Here is a 17,908-nt window from a genome sequence, read left to right as displayed (position 1 = left end):
AGCTCTGCCACTTCAGTCTTGCCAGTACGGTGTCCATAACACGCTGGAAAGTTGTTGGAGCCGTGCACAGTCCGAAGGGCATCACCTTGAATTCGTACAGCCCATCTGGCGTGACGAAAGCTGTCTTCTCTCGGTCCCGTTCGTCGACTTCGATCTGCCAGTAGCCGCTCTTCAGGTCCATCGATGAGAAGTATCGAGAGTGGCGCAGCCGGTCTAACGTGTCGTCGATTCGGGGGAGTGGGTAGACGTCTTTCTTCGTCACCGCGTTCAGCTGCCGGTAGTCCACGCAGAACCGAAGCGTTCCGTCCTTCTTCTTAACCAGTACGACTGGAGAGGCCCCCGGACTGCTTGATGGCTGGATTATGTCGTCGTTCAGCATCTCTTGAACTTGCTCCTGGATCACCTCCCTTTCTTTAACGGAGACTCTGTACGGTGGTCTATGCACAGGGCGCGCGTCGTCCTCGGTAATGATGCGGTGCTTCGCAACGGCTGTTTGGCGTACCTTCGACGACGTCGCAAAGCAGTCACGGTATTCGGCGAGGAGGTTAATCAGCTGCCGTCATTTCGGGTCCGGAAGCTTAGGGTCGATGTCGAGTTGCGCTGGCGACGTACCGTCTTGCTGAGGTGGCGAGGATTCATCAGTAATGGCGGCGATTTCGGCGGAGTTTCGGAGATCCTCGACGTGGTCAACCGCTGCACCTTTTGTGAGGTGTTGCGTTTCATTCCGGAAGTTCGTCACGAGGACCACAGTGCGGCCACCCTGAAGTTCAGCTACTCCTCGTGCGACGCCTATTCCTCTTCCCAGGAGCAACTGGAGGTTACCTTCCAGAAGAACTTCGCTACGGGTAGCTGCATCGGTCACGACGGGTACGACAACACTTGATCGCGGCGGCAGATTCACGTGGTCGGCAGCGACTCGGACGGCGGCTGACGCAGTTTGGAGTTTCTCTGAAGGCGGAACAGGTGTCCGCAGCGTCAATCTGTTTTCTCCAAGGTCGATGACGGCGCCGTATTCACACAAAAAGTCCATGCCGAGAATGACGTCTCTGGAACAGTCTTGTAGAATGACGAATTTCACAGGACACGTCTCGCCGTGAATTTCGACGCGAGCGGTGCACCTTCCAACAGGCGTGATGAGGTGTCCTCCGGCGGTTCGTATCTGCGGTCCATCCCACGGCGTCGTGACTTTTCGAAGGTGGCGGGAGAGCCTCCCACTCAAGACTGAGTAGTCTGCTCCGGTGTCCACCAGTGCCGATGCGTCGTGGCCGTCGATGATGACGTTTAGGTTGTTGGACACCGTTTCAGGAGCGTCGTTTCGGTCTCCGGTAGCGTTCGAGTGGGGGCCCTCCGACGTTCGTGGAGGATCTTGGCGTCGATCGTCTTCGGCAACTCCACCTCCAGGGGTTGCCGCGCCTAGTTTCCCCGCCGTGGAGCGAGGGGCGACAGGCTTTCACGTCGGGGTCGGTGCATCGGCGAAGCTGGACGTCGTGGTGAAGGCGATCGGAACTCTCGGTGGGACGCAGGCTCGGGGGACTGGGGTCGTCGCAGATACTCGTCGATCTCCCGAGGGCGTTCACCATACCGGGGGCGCGGGTCGTTTGGGTGGAATCCGCGCAGCCCGAGTCGTCGGTATGGGCATCGGCGGTACACATGGTCAGCTTCCCCGCAGTGGTAACACAGCGGGCGTCGGTCGGCCGTCCTCCAGACGTCTGTCTTCCTCGGCGCAGGTTGCTCTGGGTGAACGTGCCCTTGATCTTCCTGTCGTCGGGGGTAATGCGGCGTTGGGGCGTCGCTTCGGGGTGGCGACGTGGCTTGGCGGGGGGCTTGCGGCGGTCGTCGGGCCATCGCGGCGTAGCTCAACATGGGTTCCTCCGGTGCCACCGTGGTGACGGGAACCTCTGGTTGGAGCGCCCGATGCACTTCTTCTCGGACAGCCTCGGCGATGGAAAGGGCTGGCGGACGGTTGGTAGTTGGCAGCAACTTTCGCAGTTCCTCCCGGACAACCTCTCGGATCATTTCCCGGATGTCCGGTGTATCCGGACTGTTTTCGCCATTAAGCGGTGCGGGTGCACCGACGCCTGGATGTCGCTGGAAGTGGGAAGCACGTGCCTGAAGCGCGCGCTCGATGTTGGTTGCTTCGGCGATGAAAGCTTCGACGGTGGTAGGCGGGCTCCGCACAAGGCCACCGAAGATGTTCTCCTTGACGCCGCGCATCAAGACTTGCAGCTTTTTCTCTTCAGGAGCGATTGGGTCGGCGCGATTCATGAGGTGGAGAACGTCTTCGACGAAGCTTGTGACGCTCTCGGTCGGCCCTTGGGTTCTCGCACGCAGGAGTTCTTCGGCACGCTGCCGTCGGTGCTGGTTGGCAAAGGTCCGTCGCAGCTCGGCCTGGAATTCTTCCCACGACGCAATGGACGCTTCGTGGTTCTCGAACCAGGTGCGTGCCGTGCCTTCCAGAGCAAAGTAGACGTTCTGAAGGCACTGCTCCGGTGTCCATCGGTTATGGCGGGCCACTCTTTCGTAACGTTGTAGCCAATCTTCAACGTCCTCGTGGATCTCCCCGGTGAAAGGCGTCGGAGTCCGGGGTGCGACGGGCAAGTATACGACGGCAGAAGCGGCCGGGATCTCCGACTGGTTGGCCATCGCCGTCGTCTTGGGCCTCGGCTTGTCCGGCAGCAGACCGTACTCAGGATCCTCTCCCGTTATGCGGCGGCTGGTCCGAGATTCAGGTTCCGCGGTGAATGGTCTTCTCACCAAGCCGGGAATCGGACTTGTGCTGCGGGCCCTTGGAGGGGAACGCTGCACGGGCATGCGGTACCCCGCACCTCCACCAAAATGTCACGGGTGGTGACCAAAAATAACAAATAAACAGGAAGAAATAAACGTTTAATGTGGCGAACTTGTGCCAAAAATAAAAGAGTACAAAAGATAATAATAGAGCGTCGCGGGCGTCGAAGTCGGCGTGGCAGCAGAGTCGAACGCTGAAGCGAAACTGACTCGACAAGGTAGCGGGCGGCCTCTTATCTAGAGTGTGTCACTATCTCGAAGATTCGGCGAAAGCGGCTCGAGCGTCGCGTGATCGGGGCGAGAATGAACACGCACTTTCTAGAAAACAAAAGCAGGAACAAATGATAGAAGTTACGTGCGGTACATGAATAGACGAGAACTTTCTGGGGGTCCGTGACCGAGCGTTGCTTTCTCAGCCCTGCGCGCGGCAATATCAGATACCACAACATTGGAAGCTGCTGCCCAAAAAAACAACTCTATTCTGAACTAAAACGTTCCACAACAGTGAGGGTCGTTAGATGCTGCTGCCGATACGTTAAAAGAAGTGCAGGCTGATAAAACTAAATATCCTGTATCATCAGAACTCAGTGTTACATATTTAATTGTATTTTTTATGTGACGAGCAGATAAACTTTTTTTAAATGTTTTTTTTTTGTGTTTACTTTGTTGAATTTTATATATCCTGTCTTAAAAAAGGCGACATGCGCTGTGTTTCAATAATAGAGATGGGCTTTATATAGCAATGCAGCATTATTTCATTTTTAAGTAATATGCCAACATATGCCGGACCCTGCTCCAAAAGGGCCACTAAATGCTCCAAAACAACATTTTGCCTGCTACAAGTCCTGCTCCAAAAGGTCAAATGGCACTTCCATCACTGTGTAAGGTTTGTTATGCTCCGTACTATGTGCGTTTACGTCCGTCAGTCGGCCAAGAGATTGACGTTGCGTCGTACGTCAGGGTAGCAACTTTTCGTGCGTACAATACGCCTGCTACTGAGTTCTCGTTGATCTCAACTGCGGATGTTCGGTAACTGGGACTTAGAACTTTGCAGGACCCCCTCGAAAACGTTGTTCAAAGCCTGTCCCTGCGTCAACTCACTCTTCGTTTTCGACGTGTTTCGACCCATTCACCACTCTGACTTCACCTATATATCTTATATGACGAAGTAGAGGTCCCTCGGTAGAACAACGGAAGCTTTATTTTCGACGTTTCAACCGGTGTGCGGTCTTCGTCAGGAATGGGTAACAAAAAAAGGTTAGGTCATACTTATACAAATTACGGTGCAAGTCCATTTTTGAGGGCGTCTGGAGCGACGGTAAGAGGTCGTTAAAAAGATGTCCGGATGCGCTAGGTAAACTAGGCTTCCGAGAAAATGAACCGACCCACAACAATTATCTGTACGCTGCTTTGTCATTGGTCATTTAGATATCGTCTTCATTTTAGTTTTACTGGAAGCAACCACTTTTTCCCTTTTTAATGCCCGCAGGTCCGGAATTTTCCGCCGCTGTTGACCATCTTTGGCGTCTGGCAGAAATATCGTTTTCGTCTCAAGTGCCAATGCTGAAACCTAGTTGGATTAGTGTCCTGCGCCGCTGAGCTGTTCTGATACGGTGCAATAAGTATTAACTAGTCATGCTTTGCTTTTTTAAGAGGTCTCACAAGGAAGCACTAAAGAGTGTTGACAAGAGCAAGACGAATGACGACAGGGTAAAACGGAAAGCCGCGGCACCCAAGGAAAGACCCGAATCTAGCACAGGGCCTCCACAACATAGAATAGCAGCAGCCCAGCCATCAGTGGCAGACTATATCAGGAGCTTGAAGTCCCCGTTCGGCCAGAGTACGAGTACTTAGATTATCTGCCGTTGATGTTTGTATCCTTCTCCTGGTGCATTAAGTTTTGATAACGAAGCCTGCCAGTTTTGTTGTGCTTAATTATGTGAACTGAACATTTACATATCTAAGGTCTCCCAATACTCTTTTCCGCACGTAATTATAATTGTGACTCTGGAAGTAGTATTTGTAGGGGGTGTTTTAGAAACCAGGAGGGAGTTTCTTCAGGCGTAGCATTTTCAGTTTTGTAAAGTACAAAATTTGAGCTCAATTTATAGCGTGGAAACACTACGTGATGCTAAATTGCTTTACGACTGTAATTTATTTTCAGTTATATGTTATCTTGTATTTTCTACGATTTTGACGAAGTGAATAGAAAAGTACCTGTAAAAAGTAACTTTACTTAGTTACAAGTTACTGGAAAATGTACCTAAGATACAGATACAGATACTGAGAAATGAAAGTACCTAGGTTTGTACCTGAGGTACAACAAAAGTACCTAGTTATCGATTTACAGTTACTTGTACCTAGGTACTTTACAACCCTGCAAGCAAGCTATACCCATAGTTTGCGCCTAAAACGTATTAGAGTTCTCCTAATGTTATCGCTTTAGTTATTCACTCTCAAACGAACCCCCTCCATCAGTGCGCGTTAATGCAACTGTCCACCACCTCATGCCTTACGATTTTTCCTTTCCCCAAGCATTTTTTCTAGTCAAAACTAAGTTTGGATTCGTTCATACCAGACACTAGACAATAACATATAAAAACATCAGTTGATTCGAAAATGTCGACTAGCCATCCTTTGGTCGATCTTATCTGAAATCACCCAGAAACCAAAAAATTAAGGTAGATACATCATACACATCGTCTCAAGCGCAGTTACTGCGTTTATTAAAATACCCGTCTTAAACACGCCACTTTTTTATGTTGCGAAAAAAGGGGATGTGCAACGATATTTGGTGGGGACGTTCCTCTCTTTACAGCAGCTTACTGGCACTGGTGGGACCCAAGGATACTCCAACGCAGCGTCACTGACCAAGAAACTCCTCTGTTGCGGTATAATTACAGGGAAAAAAGCGGACCTTTCCTTCCGGTGCTTCCTTCGCAGAACTTGATGACGGAGCCAATTGCGTAGCTGGGGAGGCATTGCCAACATTGCAATCCGCATATGTGCGCCGTCAAGGTTTGCGAACCCCGCTGTAACGATATCTAAATGTGCTTGGATGAGGGGAATAGCCGAGACTTAACAATGCGTTGAACTCGGCAAGCGCCCTGTGCTCTACCAAACCGAACGCGTGGCTGTGTTAAAAGCATTGGCGGCGTATAATCGGATCTATATCACGTGGCTGCTTGTTTCTGGCTGCGAGTTGAGGGGGAAAACGGTGTTTCTTTTTTCTGTTTTTTTTTCTGCGACTGCCTTTGAGTAGAGTAAAAGAGCAACGCGGTCTTTCATTGTTCACAAACGTGAAGGAATCTTTCTAAGCTGTATTTATGCAAAATAGAAAAATTGTTGCATCACCCCTCTATACCATACGAACTTTCCCCTTTCCCATGGCATTTAACATCAGAGTAAACTAAACGCAGCTAGCCATTCACCCTCACTGTTTTCCGTTGATGTGTCTGGTCAGGTATTAACTGCGAGCAATCGCGAAATTTTAACTAAGCCGGGGTCGTCCAAATCAGATGAATAAAAATATTGTTTTGGCTCGCACACTCCCGTTCCTACCGCCCTCAAGGGCCGGGAGAATGGGGAAATGAGGGAGGGTGTAGGTGGAGCAACATGAATCCAAGCACCTATTTTTTGGTCTCTTAGGACCTTAGCTATCCTTTAGGCCAAGACATAACAGGGCACGGGGCTCGCGTGGCAATATTTATTTACAAGTACCAATCGATCTTTCAAAGTAATCGGTTGGTCATGCCCAACCTGCTCTCTGTATTCATTGCAATACTCCGGGTGCTTTGCACAAAAAAAGTCTAATAAATAAACGTATTCCTTCGGGGTGCTGCTCTACGCCGCGGTGGATGTCCGAGTACGAGATGAAAGCGATAAACCCTCACTTTTTAGCAAAATTCTCTAATTTTCTCCCTAAACTTGCGAACTAGTTTACACATTTCAATCAAAAATCTGTTAGTCGTAGTGAAAATAGTCCAGTTATAATGCTGAAACCTAGATTAAGTCTGGTGAACCTCATTGGTCGATTTAATCTTGTAAAGGAACCGTGCTGTCGAAACTCAGAGGCAAAATATCGAATAAATATCTCCCCCGAGGCACGATGTAAGATACATTTTAGGCGAGGACACACAACACGGCGAACGCTGCTACTCCAAAAGACGCTTCTTTTTTTTTATTCTTGGTTAGTACGGGCTTTCTATACAGGGTGTCACAGCAAAATTAAAAGCCTCCGTAAGTTTCGCAAGCCACTGCCCGGATAAAGGACTGTGTGCATTGGGTCATGGCTAGTAGATTCCTCTGCCACCTCAGGCGGTAAATGCGCTGAAGTTTTACGAGAGTACGGCGGAAAGCTGCAGGGGGACACACGTTTGTCTTGGCGTCACCGCCTGCTAGCGTCGCGCTTCTTGTAAGACGCTGAAGGAAACGCTGGCGGCGACGCTGACCGGTCTCGTCGTTCGTCGCAGGTAGAAGAGTGAGGTGCGTGCAGGTAAGAACAAAGCTAAGAGATTATACGCCGTCGAGGCCCCGCGGAGGAACCATCTGGGCAACGCGTACTCGCGTATAGGTTCTCTAATTCGACGGAAACTCGAAGAACTATCTTATCCTTCTGGCTTATTCAAACCGCGTAGCTTTTTTACTTACGCATGGGCCAACTCATGAGCAGTTACACGGACACCTTGATACGTTCCCGGCTTGTCTTCTCCAACTCCGACATTGTTGAATCCGCACATCACCGCGACAAAAGTCATTCCTATAAAAAAAAAAGACGCAGTAAATTGGCACATCAATAATCCAACCCCGTTTTGCAGTACTAAAAAAAACTTCGCTTAAGTTGCGAGTCAGAAAAATGAATTTTTCTTTAAGGCTCGTTAAACTATTAAGTGCTAGATACAGTCATCCATCTGCGTAAAAAACCTCACTTCGAACTCTTTTGTTCACGTTCCGCCCTTTCAAAAGCACGGCCAAAGAGTGCCAACTGCGCCATTCAATCATAATAGTATTTCCAAAAAGGCCTTATTTTGCTTTTCTTTTTAGCCTAGAAAAACTTTGACATTGTAGAAACACTGGATGTAATATAAAGTCTTACGCATCCGTCACGCGTTTAAAAAACACACAAAAACTTCTGCTGTCTGACTCGGATTTCGTCTTTGGGTATTTTTAGTGAGAACAGCGTTTCTTAATTTAAACGTTTTGTGAACATATTCCAAACTCATCACCCCTGGCAATATTTTGTAAAATTCATGATTCTGGTATCTTCTGCTTTGGAATAATGTTAGACCAATCAATCATCTAAATACCCATTAACTCATTAAAAGTCCTGCAGTTTATTATTTCACATGACAATTATTAAAAGCAATCATTACAAGCAGTGTGCCACGCCTTCTTACCGCACACAGCGCTCTGCTGGTGACGTCACGATCCCCCACAGCGCAGGCGCGGTGAATCCCGCTGGCTCCACGCCTGCCGTGACGGTGCATATGCGTTGCTGTGCTTTTCTTTCTGTTTTACTTCTGAACGCGCGTGCTTGTTGACTTGCATTTAGGTGCCGGTTTGCTCAGCCAATGGGCATTTAGGGATTATTACAAACAGCCAATGGGACTAGCTGCCGTTTTTCGTGGTTACAGACAACGCCGGCTGCACTCCATGGAACAGTTAATGCTTTCAATTTAAAAGTAAATTAACGTAGAAGTGAGAACTACGACATTCTGCCGAGGCAATCTTAGGTAGGAAAAGAGAGAGAAAGGGAAATGAATGGTCATTTCGGAGATATGGCAATCTTAAAATTATACGAGGTAACAGACTATTTAATGATAAAATAGATTAAGTCTAAATTAATCGGTATGCGGCTATCAGTGAAAGTAGTTACAGTTGTAATAATACCTATCATTTCTAATAGTTTAGTGTGAAATAAATCAATCCAGTCATAATGCACGCACCCATAAGAGTTATGTCAAGATTCTGGCCGTTCATCTGAGCAAGGTCTCTCCTAAATCCAGGTGGAGGAACAATACGTTAGTGTAGACATTGTGGAGACATCCTGTTTAGAGTAAATATACTTTAAAAAAGCAAACATATTAAGAATGCAAATAAGGTTTGTCACTCACCCTGAAAACAAATAAAAGAAATCTGGATTCCCAAAAACGGGCCTTTGACGAAGAAACCTATATAAGTTTCTCAATGACTGTTCAGCCAATACATATCCCAATGAATAAGAGTATATGAGTGATTCCTCCTAGAAAATTATTCTAAAAGTAACAAAAACACTTACTAGAGAAAAAAATTCACTCACCTGATATGTCAGTCGGTACATGCCGACAATTCGTATGGTAACAAAGGGGTCGGACAGCAGTGTAAACCGAAGTTTCACCTAAATTTAAAGGACAGTTGGATTAATTTTTTTTTATTTCTAACATGTTTATTGTTGTGATATTTAAATGACAAATTCTTTATTTTATAACCATCAAACATAATTTTTCAATCCATTATTAAAACACGACATAATTAAGTATCAATCATTTTTTACTTTTTGCTTTTATTTACTTTATAGGCTGGGCATCTAAATAAAAATGATCATAGTTTCATTTAATTGAAAAAATATTTAGAAAGTGTTTAAACAACTAATCGTGTCATCAAATTTTATGAGCGTAATCAGCTAGTATTGGTTTCTAATTAAGAATAAGCAAAAACTAGAGTGCGTGAACGCGAAATGCATGGCTGTTTCAGCAAAATACATACGTTTGATTGGCTAGTGAAGAGCTCGAGGGAAGAGAAATCTTGGCGGAGATAATAAACGCGTGTCTGTCCACTTTTTGCGTCTGGTGTATTTTTATGAAGGGGAACGCTGACTTGTCCTATACTGGCTAAGACATTTGCATTTGAGGAGACCTGACTCCGTTAATTCTCGTAGCTTTCCTTTTTAGACCCGTTGCACGGACTGCAATTTTCATAGCAAACGTCTGGTCGTAACAAGTCATCAGTGTGGGTTCGTCGTTTGATCGTTTTGTAAGGAATTATATGCTTTTGAACGAAACCCCTAATTCCAATGTTTTTCTGTCCGTTCATTTCCCGCCAAATTTAGCGGCGAAACTAAATTTGCGGTTAGGTTACGTGACGTGGATTAAAGTCGCATAACCTGGCATCACGCGATCTATACAACACTTCAGTTTTCCCGCTAGAGTCAGCATGGGAGTTGATGTCACTTGACCTGAGGTCACGTTATATGTGCACTGACTCAGTTTCCTCGCTAAATTTATTAGAAAAATTCACGTAACGTGGCGCCACGTCACGTGACTTCTAATCTGCATCATTTCAGTTCCCTCGCTAAATGTGCCGAGAAAATCGGTGTCACGTGTCTCGAACTCCTTCGCTTCCATACTAAACTTAGCAACGAAACCGACGTCACGTGAGCTGACAGCACGCGACGCAACAATACGATTCCCCCAATGGATCTAGCAGGAGAATTGACGCAACGTGACTTATACACAAGTTTCGTTTTCCCAGTAAATTTATCTGGAAAATTAACGTCGCGTGATGCACCCAGTTTCTCCCTCCAAAAAAAAGACACTCTACTCTTGAAATGTCATTTTAATGTGTCTTAAATATTGCTAACCAATCGCACCTTAAATTTTGCTATTCACGCACTATAGGTTTTTGAGGAGAAAGATCGTTTCCAACTTTTTTCTTCAAGTTCAAAGTTTTTTTGTTTGTTTCTTTTTGGTAGGGGAGGTTTTTTGTTTTTCCGTACAATCGGTGTTTCTCGTTGTCTTAACAAATTACCGCTTCTCACAGTATGCTGAAGTAGAGAAGACACTCTCGTGTGATTTTTCAATCTCCCAGGACCATGCGTGGGACCAGCATACTTGGAAGCCGGCCGGGCATTCATAAGAAAAGGAAACGAGGGAAAAGCTGTGATTCCCGAAAAAGGAGGTAGCCTCGCAGGAAGTTCTCTGCGGGTTTTTTTCTGGGAAGTGATGACAAGCGCGGCCAGCTGAGCGAAAAGACTTAGGGATAAGAGACTTGAGGACAGCAAAGGGCACAAGACCCTGACTCTCGCGCACGAGAGGCATGGTGTAAGCTCCTTTAAAACTCCGCCTAAAGAACACATCTTACAATTATTCCATTCACACTAAGCTCAAAAAAGGAAATATCATAAAAGAAAATAGCATAAAGCACAGCGACTAAAAGCAAATCTTCCAGAGGACACCTTTCAATAACGCAACAGCTCAACCCGTCAATCGCCGCCCACTTTTTGTTGTCTTAATTGCGTTTTTTTTTTTGTTTGTTTATTGAATCACCGCTGAAACTCGAGGTTCTTAGGTTGTCTTAAACTTTCGTAAATACGGGCACGAGGGTTACTCTCGGAGTTTATCGATACATATCGAAAGGTCGAAACGCTGGTTATGAGCAGTGGTAACAAAGTCCGTCGAGCACAGACACCGAGGTCTAACTGACATTAACATTTTCAGGAGTAGAATTCAAGCGTGACACGGCAGATGGCGTGCTAAAACAACTTTGTACGAGAAGCACAGGTTCCCGTACCTGTAAATTTTAGCACGAGAGCAGTACCCAAAAAACAAGCAGATTGTTTTGTTAGGAAGGTGACCAAGACTTTTTTTAAACATTTTTACTTAACAGTTGCATATGACTATATTCTTGAATCAGATATGTAACCCACAGCCAGATAAAATGAACCCTTTGTGTGAGGTGGTTCGTAAATTCAAAATTAAATGTCCTAACAGGCATGAAGTTTCCCAATGTTACCGAATAGATTGGACTAATATTTTTGCTAGGCTTTTTTTTCACCAATGTACTTATAGTTTGTTCCTCCATGTCTTACATTTTACAAGATCGTGATTGTCTTCAGGTTTTAGAAATTTGGGATATAAACTACTTTGATACCAACTTTTCCTAAATAAATCAATGGAAGCCCGAGGTTTATTTGCTCTTTTGCTAGGCTTTATGCACTTATAAGGAAAGAATTTGTTATAAATTTCTCGGAAAGTTTCCAAAAATGTTTCGTATGCTGCATCAGGGGAATAATTCGCTAAAACAGGGCCCCAATTAGCTTTACCAATGAACTCCCTAAATAACTGCGTACTTTGCTATGTAATGTTACGTTTTCTGAATCCTTATGATTTGTGTTTTCAGGCTGAGAAGTGCTTGTTAATAAGAAGGAGATGGGTAAATGACCACTAATGCTGTAGCTAATTAAACCTGATGCATAAATATCTTCCTGTTCGCAATTTGTAACGTAGTAATCACGTAACGCACAGCCATTTTTTGTTATTCTCGTTACAATTGTATTAATACAACCAATACAATTTGATTCAACTAGAGAAAATATTTCATCGTGCAGAGTTGATGTTTTTAAGATATCAATATTAAAACCACATTAAAAGGAGGAATATATAATTATTGTCATTAACTTAACTGAATAATTTTAGAGCGCAGCTCTTAGGGGCCCGTTTCCGGCTTGAGCGGCGTCGGCGTCGCCGTCGCCGTCGGCGTAACCGCGCGGTGCATCATGGGAAATATCCCATAATGCACCGCGCGAGCCCCCCACCGGGGTCACGTGACTTCGTGGGGAGGCACGTGACCCCCCCGAGGTCACTGACCCCCCGAAGTCACGTGACTCCCCTGAGGTCACGTGACCCCCTCCTCGAGGTCACGTGACCCCCCGAGGTCACGTGACCCCCGCCGATGTCGCGTGACCCCCCGATGACGTCATCGACACTGATGACGTCACCGGCATCCACATCGTCATCGTCATCATCACTGATGTCATCATCAGTGATGACGATGACGATGCGGATGCCGGTGACGTCATCAGTGATGATGACGATGACGATGTGGATGCCGGTGACGTCATCAGTGATGATGACATCAATGATGATGACGTCATCAGTGACGATGACGATGTCGATGCCGGTGACGTCATCAGTGATGATGACGATGACGATGTGGATGCCGGTGACGTCATCAGTGATGATGACGATGACGATGTGGATGCCGGTGACGTTACCGACATCCGCATCGTCATCGTCATCATCACTGATGACGTCATCAGTGACGTCGCTGATGTCGTCACCGGCATCCGCATCGTCATCGTCATCATCACTGATGACGTCGTCAGCGACGTCACTGATGACGTCACCGACATTCGCATCGTCATCGTCATCATCACTGGTGAAGTCATCAGTGACGTCACTAATGACGTCATCAGTGACGTCAGTGATGACATCATCGGCATTGGGGGTCACGTGACCCCCCAAAGTCACGTGACCCCCCCTGGTTGGTCTAACCCCCCCCCCAGCTCCCTTCCCTCCTCCTCAAGAGCTGCGCTCCAATTCGGCGTTACAGGGAGTTGTAAGCGGCTTTCACTTTTTTCAAGTAGAGACAGCATGATGTTTATATTTCCAGAGGGAGATTGATATAGCACCCTGAAAACGTACTTATCCCAGAGTTCTGAGAATAATTCAAAAGAGGCATTCAGTTCCGTAAAATTGGGAAGAATGCAACAATTCAATGATAGTTTAACAAGCGTTAAAACACCTTCCCTACTTCCAGGATTTTGAAGTACAAAAAAATGTTTGTATTAGGCAGGACAAAGCCATATGAATCCGAAGTTTACCAGGTATAAGAGAACATAAGTAGGCTGAAAGAAAAACGCATGGCATTAAGAAGAACTTCAACGTCATCAACTTGCGATATCATGGAGCCTACATCCATGTGAAAAAAGATAACAAAGATTGTTTTTGGTTACTCATAGCATCAATAAACTCTTCACTCTGAAGGCAGAGATTAGATAACGGAGAGATTTTGTATTAAAAGGAAAATGTGTATTATCAGGGTAAAAACGTACATTGAGAGCTTAATCCGACTTTTTTTCACAAAATACGCTTCTGAATACAATTTGCAAGGCAATATACGTACTACATAAAATCGTATCTCAACATCGCCGCTCGTTTTAAGTGTCTCGTTCGAGATTTGTAGAGAATGATAACTCACCGCATTCAGTAGGGCAATTAAATACGTGAACAGGTTGGGGAAAGTTATGCCATAGACAGAATCTACCAATATAAATAGTTCACAAACAATAAGGGAAGCGGATGCAACTTGTCGGTTTTCTGTAAAGAAAGGTAAATTGTTGAATAAGTCACTCTGTATACCATCCCAATAGTGCTTGAGCAAGACTCTCAGATGATGCGAAGAGAATGCTTACCTAATAGGTGCAATTTCGATGTATTTTTAACCGCTAGATCTGAAAGAAATTTCACCACACGATAATTGAAATGCTCAGAGACGTAGTATTTATTACTTTATTTTTTTACAATGGTTTGCACCCGTTGTATTGTCCCCAGGTAAAATACTGGCAATTTTTGTTTTCTTTGAATAGTTCACACCTCGTGTACACACCGCACTCGGTGCAGAGTGCGCACGTGAAAATCTGTCATACACAGCTCGCAGTGACAAGTACCTGCTATATTAGCTGACAAAAAAAAGCTCGTGTCATACATGAATCATCATTAACCTACGCTGTCATTGATAAAATCCGTCACGTATCGTCCTAATGAACAACCTAAAAAAATCTCCATAAACTCCGCACCAAATGATTGTTCGCACCACGCAATATTTCTACTTTTAGATATGTTTGTGCGCGCACAATATTGAGAAATATCCAAAATTCTGAACAGCTCCCTCTTTTTGCATGTACAACTACGCGTGGCTTTGATGGCACGGTGCTGTTTTCGGCTCTGCACATGTGCCGGCGTTTCGCTTGACGCGAATGCTATTTCTGTGCGCGCCCTATGCACACACACCTGGTGAGGAAAACGCTAACTGGTTCGCAATCATCATGTTTATTTTTTTTTCAAGTATCAGATAGCATATTCTTGAAGCATGGCAAATGTATTAATGTCTTCGCGGATAAATGGAAATAATATTGAAAGTGCTTTGCTTTTATTTACTTGAGTTGGTCATGTGATGTCTTCTCTTTTTAACTCGCACTTTAGAATGTTGATAACACTATGGACGGCATAATTTGGTATACCGCGTCTATCATTATTTTCTTACGGCTGGAAGAGCGTGTCACTATCATTGCGTGTTGCAGTCGATTGGGCTTAAAATTGTTCAACTGAGAATGCTTTTTTTTGTTTATTTATTTATGGTACATAATCTCAAGTGCCGAAGCGTTGAAGAGGGGAGGGGCAAAGCAAACAAAAATAAAAGAAAATGACAAAACAAAAAACACGCGGCAATAAATTCAAATATCGAAAATACGCTGCGATTGGCAAAAGCTGTAAGCAACATCTGTTACGAACAAAAATAAACAAATTAAAATGACTCATGTTGGCTCATCGAACAGATATGTAAACAAAGATTGGTGAAAAAGAAAATAATCGGGTATAGTTGCGATATCTGCTGGAAGGTGGTTCCAGCCATTTGATGCATGCGGGATAAATTAATAAAAAAGAGTGTTTGTTTTGCAGCCTGTTAATCCAACTTTATTCTGAGGGTCCAGACGGGAGAGGTAATAGTTAGGCGATGTAAAGAAATGGTCTCGCAGCGACTGATGATGGTACACTTTATGAAACAGGCAAAGTCGAAAAAACTTTCCGCGCAATGACAAAGGGGGCAACAACAAACTGGACTTCATTCATGATATGCCGGCTGTTCGATTATAATTAGACAGAACGAAACGAACGGTGCTATTTCGAACTAGTTCAAGAGATTTATGTAGAAAGGGGTGGTTTGTATCCCAAATAGAGGTTGGGTATTCCATTTTTGACCACCGTACAAGAGTGTCATAAAGAAGAAGTTTTAAGTTAACGGGGGCCGTTCTGAAGTTTCGTCGTAGGCATCAGAACATTCGGTTAGCTTTGGCGATTATTATATCGATATGACGTTTCCAGGTTAAATTCGATAATATAGTAACATCAGATAACGGTACGAGTTTACAGATGATACTTGGGAAAAAAATATTTGGCGGTTTGGAGCATTTTATGAAAACATTCAGTGCATGGAGGGCAGTAAAAGACGACTATTATTCTATTGAGCAAATGCATTGTATCAAACTTTTATCTATTAGCGCTACAGACATCCCATACACTTGCCCGCTTAATCGCGTGCATTTTGAAAGCTTTATTAAGAGTCTGTTGTCGACGAATGTAACACTTCTTGTGCAAATCAGTCACTGTAAGACCATTTACCAAAATACTGAAAACGGAAATGCAGAAATATGCTGGGAACGTAAAAGCAAGTGCCATGCGCACCCGCCTCAATTACTAAAATAAGGTTTAAGAACGCAAGGGCGATATGGTGTTTCTGCAGAGGTTTGATTTAGAAACTTTACATTTGCATACGCTAGTAAGCGCAGCATATGTGATCACACCTCCAACATACACCAAAGTTATTGGATAATTGAGAAAATGCTATATCAAAACGTTCGTTAATATTTAAATTCAAGAGTATGACCGTGTCTTCTTTCGCCCTCAAATATCTAGTACGTCAAAATTAAAATGTTTTCCGTAAAGTATTAGAACATTTATTTGCATGAGGTAGCGAAATGCTTTAATTAAAGGATGAGTTATGTTTTGTTGAGGCTATTGCAAAGACATCTTTTCGAAATTCAATGTTTCGTATGCTCCCCAGCCCAACGCCAAAGGGGAGGGGGTGGGGGAGGGGGGGAGGGTTAGAGGTTGAGATGGGTTCCACCCCCTCAAAAAACAGTTCGGACATTTATAAAAAAAAAAAAAAGAATTCTCCCCCCCTCCCGATTTGCCGAATATGGCCAAAGTCTGTGCGCCAACCTGAATTACTTTGTATATGCAAAGTGTTTCTGTGTGAGTTTAATTATATGGTGGTATTTCAACATACAATGCTGTATTGTTTCGCGGTAGGGATGGGCAGAGGTACTCAAAAAAGATTTCCAGAACACAAACAATGAGACACGTGTATTTTACGGACAAAATGCAGATACTGAGATACGCTTGTTTTTTATGTAACTTTATAATCTTGAAAAACTTCGGCAGAAACGGCACAAAAGTATCCCGCAATACTGAAATGCAGATACAAACAAAATTTACTCCCAAATGGTTAGGGCGACCGGACGTCCCGTTTTAGCTGGGACAATCCCCTTTCCGGTTGCTCATTTCTGCCGTCACGTCTTTTCGTGCCAAAAAACCTCGAGTCCTGTTGTTTTTATGTTTTTTTTTTTGTTTTTGTGTGAAGGTGCAGAGTTGTGAAATCAGTACTAGTCTTTTTGAAGAGAACCTAAATTATGTTTACTCGTTAAAAATTTAGTTTTAACAAACTACTAATAGAGGAACGAGCGTACTTTTTTATTATTAGTGAATACGGCATAATTCGGTTAGCACCATTTCTCCTCTATTATTTAAAAAAATGGGAATAAAAAACATTGGCGTCCATGACTCCGATAGAATGTAGCAAGTAGATGGGGTCATGCAGCAGTATTGCCAAAAAGATGTTTTTCAGTTTATCGTGAAATCCCGACAGTTAAGTTTCTACAGCCATTCTAACGAAATAGCTATGACCGGCATAATATTCATACCCTACCGACGCATGCTACAATATTTTTTTTTAATGTAACTCGATACAGATATACAGATACTTAAAAATATCTCTGGGATACAACGGTGGGGTGTGTCCACGTCGGATCGTACAATGACTATCCGGGCCATATTTTTCATATTTCTGTAATAAATACATGTTAAACCCATGCCCCTGGGAGGAACAGTTAGTTATATGTGGCCACCGTACCTACATTTTTCCCTGAGATATATAAGAATATAAGGTACATCCAGGACACCAAAAATAACGTCAACCGGTCAGCTGGGACATTGCCAAGTACCCACGTGTCCGGTTTGCGGTGCGTCACGCGAGGCGCTACGAACCATAAAACGCTTCAGAGACAACGGCCGTTTTAGAGAAGCCAACAACACCGGGCAATTTGCAAGACGACGACAAGGAAAAAAACAGTCACACGTGATCAAGGGGCCGAACTGGCCTTAAAACGTCGGGCTCCGTATCAATTTTCGGTTATAGTTTTTCTTTCATTCATTCAAGATCGAGAACCTCGAGGGGTGGACATTGC

The 17,908-nt window shown here is 44.6% G+C and overlaps 1 protein-coding gene across 1 annotated transcript in view; it reads right to left on the bottom strand.

The window, feature by feature from the left end:
• Positions 1-7,433: 7,433 nt before the first annotated feature.
• LOC120839583 (venom metalloproteinase 3-like) overlaps positions 7,434-17,908 on the bottom strand; it is a 28,858-nt gene continuing 18,383 nt past the window's right edge. Inside the window, exons 5-10 of the mRNA XM_040209897.2 lie at positions 14,018-14,056; positions 13,804-13,922; positions 9,086-9,163; positions 8,901-9,028; positions 8,733-8,782; positions 7,434-7,546 (exon numbers count right to left, since the gene is read on the bottom strand). Of these exons, the coding sequence (XP_040065831.2) occupies positions 7,434-7,546; positions 8,733-8,782; positions 8,901-9,028; positions 9,086-9,163; positions 13,804-13,922; positions 14,018-14,056 (527 nt within the window). The remainder of the gene's footprint in view (positions 7,547-8,732; positions 8,783-8,900; positions 9,029-9,085; positions 9,164-13,803; positions 13,923-14,017; positions 14,057-17,908) is intronic.

Source organism: Ixodes scapularis, unplaced genomic scaffold, assembly GCF_016920785.2.
Source record: "Ixodes scapularis isolate PalLabHiFi unplaced genomic scaffold, ASM1692078v2 PGA_scaffold11__112_contigs__length_91849675, whole genome shotgun sequence".
Classification (NCBI taxonomy): Eukaryota; Metazoa; Arthropoda; class Arachnida; order Ixodida; family Ixodidae; genus Ixodes; species Ixodes scapularis.
Note: the sequence above shows the minus strand (reverse complement) of the source record. Positions and strands in the feature narration are given on the sequence as shown.